This window comes from Maylandia zebra, linkage group LG20, assembly GCF_041146795.1.
Source record: "Maylandia zebra isolate NMK-2024a linkage group LG20, Mzebra_GT3a, whole genome shotgun sequence".
NCBI lineage: Eukaryota > Metazoa > Chordata > Actinopteri > Cichliformes > Cichlidae > Maylandia > Maylandia zebra.
The window spans coordinates 29567358-29574836 of NC_135186.1; the positions used below are offsets into that span (position 1 = coordinate 29567358).

The 7479-nt window shown below is 42.4% G+C and overlaps 1 protein-coding gene across 1 annotated transcript; it reads right to left on the bottom strand.

Annotated features, from left to right (window-relative positions):
* Positions 1-429: 429 nt before the first annotated feature.
* Positions 430-7237, bottom strand: LOC101465093 (PAN2-PAN3 deadenylation complex catalytic subunit PAN2-like). The gene is made up of 23 exons (XM_014412743.3): positions 7099-7237; positions 6412-6779; positions 6149-6318; positions 5943-6060; positions 5744-5821; positions 5411-5666; positions 4981-5269; positions 4707-4803; positions 4471-4581; positions 4220-4339; positions 3998-4126; positions 3685-3884; positions 3417-3559; positions 3132-3238; positions 2937-3035; positions 2711-2839; positions 2316-2453; positions 2169-2228; positions 1830-2078; positions 1542-1685; positions 1264-1443; positions 1063-1156; positions 430-732 (listed from the first exon to the last, which is right to left on the bottom strand). The coding sequence occupies exons 1-23, from the start codon at positions 7235-7237 to the stop codon at positions 548-550; spliced, it is 3603 nt and encodes a 1200-aa protein (XP_014268229.3). The 3' UTR covers positions 430-547.
* Positions 7238-7479: the final 242 nt, after the last annotated feature.

Genomic DNA, 7479 nt, shown 5'->3' on the forward strand with positions numbered 1-7479 from the left:
TTGTAGTAGTGAATGAGACATGCAGTAGCAACGATAGCATAATGCCAGAAATGGTATACGCATTGCAACAGATTCAAAGGTGGATGGTGAAAAGAACAAACTAAATTAATTGTTAAATTTAAATGATTCTCTGAACATCCATGGATTATAGTTTCAATCTATTTTAATCAAGATTTTCATGGATTCGTGCACATTCTCCACTTCCTGGTATCAAACAACAAACATTTTACAGTGCTCAGGATGACTTCATCTACATGCAACAATTTTGACTTTTTCCTTCTTTTTTTTTTTTTAAACAAAAATGCTTCAAATTCATATTTTGAATGATCACTTTCCCCCCTGTAAACCTCTCTGATATAAAAAGCTTACATTTAGATATGATAAAAACAACTGAGTCACTGACTCAAAGCAAATAACTATAAAATATGATACAAAATAAGCAGCCCGAGCATCTTCAGGTCATGGTGTTGCTCACAGTCCCATCACAGAGGGAAGCACAGCAGCACCCGTGGATGGAAGGAGAGTGCATTCAGTCCACTCAGACGGACTATCTCATGTCCGAATCTGGGACTTTCCAGTTCAACTGGAAGCCTTTGTCGTAGACTTCGTAGAGCACTTTCGTCACGTAATGATTCCCTCCTTCCTGATACAGCTCCAGGTACTTCCTGTAAAGCTTCAGGGCCGTGCATGAGTCCTCCGTGCTGTCGTGGGTTTCTCCCTGGATGTTGAGGCCTGTGGACATGAAAAAAAGGTCAGGAATGATTAAAATGAAAGTGTTCAGCTTCAGATTACAGTGTGGATATGAGGAATTGACACGTACGCTTTAGTGCATGAACTCAAAAAAGCCTCTAATACTTTGTTGTTCAGATTTAATTCCAAGATGAGTTTGATGACAACTAAAACATCATGAACTATACTGACTTCGGTAACATGAGCGGATTATTCAGTTTACATATTTGGATCCTAATCCCTCTCACTGTAATAATGTGATTTAATTCGATTAAAGACTCATATTTGGATTATTTGGATTTGATTTTGTTTTTTTTGTTTCTACTAACTTACCAAGAAAATACCAAGCAAGGAATTTCAGAGAAATCATCCTCTTGTAGGGCAATCGGAAGAGGTCGACGGTGTCGATAACTTGATCTTTGGGAACCTTAAGAAACAGAAAATAAAAAACATTAAAATCAAAGCACATCTATAAAAAAACATCTCTAAACTATATGAACTAATTTGAAATATATAACAGATGAAATAACGTACCACTAAATTAATGACACGAAAGTCATTCTGCAGGCCGTGGCCGACGAAGCGAACTCCTGCATTGATGAGGAAGCGTAGCTTCAGGTAGGTCGACTTCAGCGTGGTCACGTGCTTAGAGGATACTGTGGCATCCAGGTCTCCAGGTTCGATTCCAGAGTATTTTGTCAAATAGTCGACCACCTGGAAGAACAAATTGACAAGTTAGCGGGTGGATCCTTGAAACATTATATATTCATTCTTTTAGGTCATCGTGGTCTTTTCTCTCTGCAGCTTCTCACCTGCTCCTGAGTGGAGATGTAGTCATCGATGAAGGGGACCCCCTCGTTGGGTCCCTGACCCCTCACACAGGTGATCCTGGCCACAGACATCTGACTGGGCGTGATGGTCGATTTGGTGCCGTCGCTATGCAGCACTGCTTCCTCCTGCAAACGCACACATTCAGGGGTCAATTTTGTTTTAAATACTTGAGTCAGATTAGCTGAACTACTGAAAATATGTATTAGGAATATTTAAAATTGTTTTTGATCCTATATTATAATTAATGATGGTATCATAGCCAGACTTACCTCACTGAGCTTTACAAACTCAGCGTCCAGCCCCACCAGGTCACCAGCCTGCGGCATCTCACTGACTGTGAGTGGGATGAAAGTGGCGTCTGTCTTGCTCTGCTTCTGAGTCCGATATAAGTCGGATTTGACTTCAGACTGATTGTGCTGACACTCACTGCGGAGGTCGTATTTGGTGTGGTAGTTTCTCTTGGCGTAACACAGGATGGCTGGCACTTTCCAGCTCACATCAAACTGTGCAGCCTCAGTCTGAAAACAAAAGGAGAAACATTTTTAAATGACTGCACACATTAAAGTTAGCATGAATAAACAAGCAGGAATCTTATCTAGGATCCTTACCTGCTCAATCGGCTCAATGAGGAAGTCATTGAAGAGGTACCACTGCTGGCGAGAGACTCCCTGAAATAATAAAATCATTTTGAATGTTAAAAATGAAACTTTTTGTAGTCAGCAGATGTCAAATTTTCTTATCTAAGCATCACTCACCTCTTTTCTTTGATGGTAGGTCTCACCCACTTTGATGTGTGCGACCAGATTACCACCCGCGCCAGCGTCCAGGATGTGCGGCACCGTGGCCACCAAGTCATACAGAGAAGCTCCCTCCGCCTGTTCAGCAGCACTTAACTAGTAACAGAAAGTGCAAATAACTGTAAGATAAACTTTTTTATTTCACAACAGTTGAGAAATTCATGTTGTTACAGAAACAAAAACACTAAAACCAACCTATAGTTCAATATCTACAGATTAGTGTAATAATGTTTTAAAAATATTGCTCCTGGAAATATGGTTTTAATCTTGAAGTGAAATTTTAACTTGGTGATGAAAAGTTACTCAATTATTTCTTCAAGTGCAAAGATCAGCTGAAAATCTAAAGTCCTCACCTCCTCGCCCTCAGGCCAGCTGCTGATCTCCAGTCTCTGACTTTTGCTGAGGGACATCTTGAGAGTGGCGGGGATCCACACGTGACGCTGATCCTGATCTGTCTTCTGCATGGATTTGTTGAAGGCGTACTATAAAAACAGAAACATGGGCAATCATGTAAATAATGAACAGATAAATCATTACTTTCTTTTAACTGTATTTAAACACGGTGAATCAGTGGCTTACCTCGGCCTGAACCTTCCAGAATTCAGCCTCTTTGCTGCTGTTCACCTCACAGTTTATCACCAAAACATCTGGGAGACGTCGAATGTTGCGTGTCTGCACCTACAGTGTAACACAAAGAAATGATTACCCTGCACAACAGGTAACAACCAACCATAAATGAATTGTCATTATGAGTGAATGAAAGCTGTAACTCACTGTGGGCTGATACTTGTCACAGTTTCCACACCATGTGTGAGATCTCTGCTGCAGGCAGATGCTTTTCTTCAGGATCTCAGCAAAGTCGTGCTCCTTTATTCTTTCTCCTGAAGTGTCAAAGTACAATGAATATCAGTGTATACATCAAATCAAGCAGATATTTCCCTCTGCTCATTCAAAAACTAAATTCATTCAAACCATTATGTAATCATTAATAGTTCAAGTTTCAAAGACAGAGTAATTCACAGTCACAGATATCCATGCTCTCAGTGCTCTCAGACTCACCTTGAGAGTTGGGGTAATGCATGTTGAACAGCAACATGAGGGAGGAGTAGACTGTTTCTATGCCACAGAGACACGGGCTGCGGTTCTCAACTTCAGAACAAAACAGCTCTCTAATGACAGAGTCGCCAGGGGAGCCCAGAGAACTGCAACACAAACACAAATCACAGTTTCAGAAACCAGAAGGAAAACTCTGCATTTATAAACAAACATAATGATAAGACTGGGACAGTGTCCAGTAAGAATGCAGGTCAACAACGATGTGTTTTACCTGCTCCTGGTCGTCCTGTAGGCCCGTGGATCCTCCTGCTCCTGTGTCTCCTGGAAGAGCTGGTAGAGGATGAAGTGATTCCATCTCTGGATTAAGCGACCTAGCTTGACTGTTCCTGTCGTCTCCTCATAGTTTGAGAGGATCAGGCCCATCTCTTTGGCTTCAGGGACGTTTCGAAGTGCTCTGAGGAAGTTGCTGGCCTTAAGGAAGAAGACATTAGAGGTTACTTTGGGCAGTCACAACAAAATGAGATTTCAAAGTAAGAGCCTTGTAATCCCCAACAGATTGAAAACAAAGAAAGAAAGAAACTTACCTGACATGGATCTCCTTGTGACAAATCCAACATGTGGAAGAGGAAGCCGAGTTCACAAGCCAAACAAAACTCCTTGTGGCACAAATGATTCTGAACAAGGCAGCGAACTGGCTCCAGGAAGTATAACACCTAAGATGCAAACATAAAAGACCCATGGAACATTTGACAAATTGTCTCATATTAAAAATTAAATGTACACATTGTGAACCTTCAGCTTCTTACCTGGATCATGCAGTTACAGTAGGCGTTGGGAATCTGCGGCTCCAGGCCAGCAAACAACGTCCTGTTGTAATGTTTGAAGTCAAAATCTTCCCGTCCACGTTTAGAGTATTTAATTGTCACCTGAAGCACAACAAACACATCTTCGTCACATGTTTGGGAAATCAAAGCTTGTAGCAACACTCTAGAAATTGTTACATCTTAAAATTAACTGTATCTCTATGAACACCAGGGTGAAACGTAGCAAGTCCAACCTTTCTGTACTTTTCGGGAACAATGTGAAGGAGCGGCTCTTCATCACTCTCTGTTGGAGATTCAGGGATGTGGTTGTAATAAACAGGTGACCCTTCTTTATTTGCAGGGACCTGCAAACAACAAACAGGAAAAAAAACTTAAAATACACCACGTGGAGATGGGTTTAACTTTTTTTGTAAATTTATTACAATATTGTAAAAATGACAGTTTAAAAGAGAAAAAGTTTTTTACATACCTGGTTACAGGGGCAGGCAGAAGGATTTTCCACATAACTGTTGAAGCCAACAGTTTCAATAGTTTGTGGGATTTCTGGGTCCATCCCAGGAGCCCACCTGTTGAAAAGAAACATGTTTTAGATGGAAACCTTTAATGGGAACTACGTGAGACTCTAACCATTTATATCAACTGGGGAAGACTCGACATTATCTTACAAACTTTTATTGAATCTGAAAACAATATGTATGAACGCTCTAATGCAAACTCTTCAGTCTCGTTAGTGATTGTGTTACCTTGAGCTGGGTGTAGCCTGGGCAGTGGGGATGGGAGAGCAGGGCTGCAGGTTATGATTCCAGGCCAGCTGAGGCTGTGCATCTACAACGCAGGGCTCTCTGGAGTAGACGTTAAACATAACGTCCCGAGTATCGGACCAGAGACGCACACATCCCCCCGAATCTCCAAAGGCTAAGGCTTGTTTGCTGGATGAGACCTCAAAACTTGTGAGACAGTGGCCGTTTGTGTTGACGTGGAAAATATCCGCCATGTTGGCGAGGCCAGTGGGCTCACAGAACTGACACTCACCTGGAAAAAGACACAGAATGCAGGCAGTTATAGCAAAGCCACAAATCACACAAAGAAATTGTGTGTCACATTTATTGGCCAAACATAGTAAGACTATGCTACAGAAAACTGGACTAAAGAATCCTGAAGCCAGCTTCATACCTGTCTGTGAGATGATTGCGAGCCGTGACGTGTAGGTAGGAAGGAAGCGCACAAAGAATGGATCCACATGCACCCAAAGGGGGGTTGCAGCTCGCATCATGCGGAGGTCATACACCATCAGGAAACGTTCATTCAGCCCTCGGCTGGAGAACCCACTCACAGCCAAAAGGTTTCCGTGAACATCAAAGTCTGACAGGCCGCCAGGAAATGCGTCAAACTTTTGTGTCCTAAATGTGCGTAAGTCTCGAAGGGTCACCTGTTATCAGCAGAGGGTCAGTGTTAGAGAGATATAAACCAAACCTCATCAAACTGATCCAATCAGGGGATACTTACTTTGCCAGAAGGGTGCCCAAAGACGAAGAAATGATTGGTCTGACGCATTAGTGTCACTCCAGGTGCCTCCACTGTGAACTGGAAGGACAATCAAGACAGCAGACAGTCAGACACTCGCTGTGAAGTCAGTTGTATGATGTGCCAGTGGTGTAAGCATAGATAGTTGTGGATTTTGATAAACATAAGCCTGGTGTCTTACTTTTTGAGTTTCTTGAAGTGTGTTCATGTCAATTTCAACCACATAGTTTTGTAATCCCCCCATGAGCAGCATGTTATCAGTCATGAGGAGACTGTGCATATCAGCTCCTTTCTCCATCCTGCAAAGCACCAAAAATGGCCATTAATTCAATAACATAAGGAATAATTTCACAGCTTCAGGTCATCAACAGTCAATGTAACACTTACCGATAATCAAACATGACGAGGCCTCCACGAGTGTAACATCTGAGGTTGCACTCAGAAAGGAACAGCACGCCTGTTTCCAAACTCTGTATGTGTCTGATGGCATCAGTTGCGTGCACTTGGAAAGAAGAATAGTGTGCCATCGTAGGTCCAAGGAAGGATTTTACATGACCCTAAGAGAAGAGCACAAATATTATTACAGAGTGCAACATTTAAGGTGAATGTAGAAGAAACAAACTCTGCTGAAGCATCATTTTGGCTCTTACCGTGTAGTTTCCCATCCAGAGCATTTCCTGCTGCTGGTCAAAATGTGTTGCAGTGACGGGGATGCCAGCTTCTGAAACTTTACTGTGCAGCTCAGAAAAAATCCCCTTCCTTACGTGCACAGGTTTAGGAACGGTCACAGCCAGCTCCTGTGTGTACACTCCCACGTCTTGGTGGAGGTTTGGATTCAGATATGAGTTCATGGAGGGTTCCAGTCCCCCAGGAGTCCACCGAGGAGAGCAGTGAGGAGTCCAGTGAGGAGAGTTCATAGTCCTGTGATGGTTGGCCCAGTATTCACCTAATCTTGTGCTGAGAGCTTCAAAAATCTTCTTGAGTTCAGCTAAATCAGCCTGCAGAGGAACTGGAACTTCTGTAAATAGTAGTGGAGAGAGCCGGGTATTTAACCTCCACTGGGATTCAAGGCGGTCCTAAGAGTCGTTGACTGTCCCTGTATTCAACGTTAGGCTCACAGGTTTCAGGGTCTGAATCAAGGTGGGTGTGGCTGAGTTTACATGAATACAGGTGTGAATTCTTTGGGAGACGTGGGCATCATATCATCATTAAGCCCACATTAAGGTGTCAGAGGGGGGTCGACCCAGTTTTTGCCTGAGCGTGTTGTTTCTGAATTGTACCAAGATAATGAGTTTGATCAGACTGGGAGGACCTCGTTTAGCACGCTTAATCCACACCTTGATTAACAGCCGTCGTCAACATGTCGTCAAAAGCACCAAATTCCTTGGTGTCCGAGATGCACCAGATGTTGAGTTTGATTCTTCTGAGCTTCTCCAACAAATCTGCTGCATGTCGGACGACAGTTATGTTACACATATTGTAACAAACTAACCATGATTTAATCAATTAAGTGGTCCTTTAGCGTGACTGTTGTTAAAATTCACTGGATTAATGTCAGAGTTCAGTCTTGATCCTGTGTATCCAGGTAGTTGTTGTTCTGAAGTGGTGATCAAAAAGTTGTGGAAATGGATCCATATAGATGAAAAAGATTATCATCAGTGGTGAATTCAACATTTCAGTAACAATTAAAATAAAAATTTACTGGATTAATCTCAGAG

Excerpts from the sequence above, each read along its gene's own strand:
- LOC101465093 (XM_014412743.3), bottom strand. The coding sequence starts at position 7,237 with ATGTGTAACATAACTGTCGTCCGACATGCAGCAGATTTGTTGGAGAAG. Across the intron at positions 1,686-1,829 it reads AGTTTGTAAAGCTCAGTGAG|GAGGAAGCAGTGCTGCATAG; the intron begins GTAAGTCTGGCT and ends GTGCGTTTGCAG. Across the intron at positions 733-1,062 it reads CCTTGCTTGGTATTTTCTTG|GCCTCAACATCCAGGGAGAA; the intron begins GTAAGTTAGTAG and ends TCATGTCCACAG.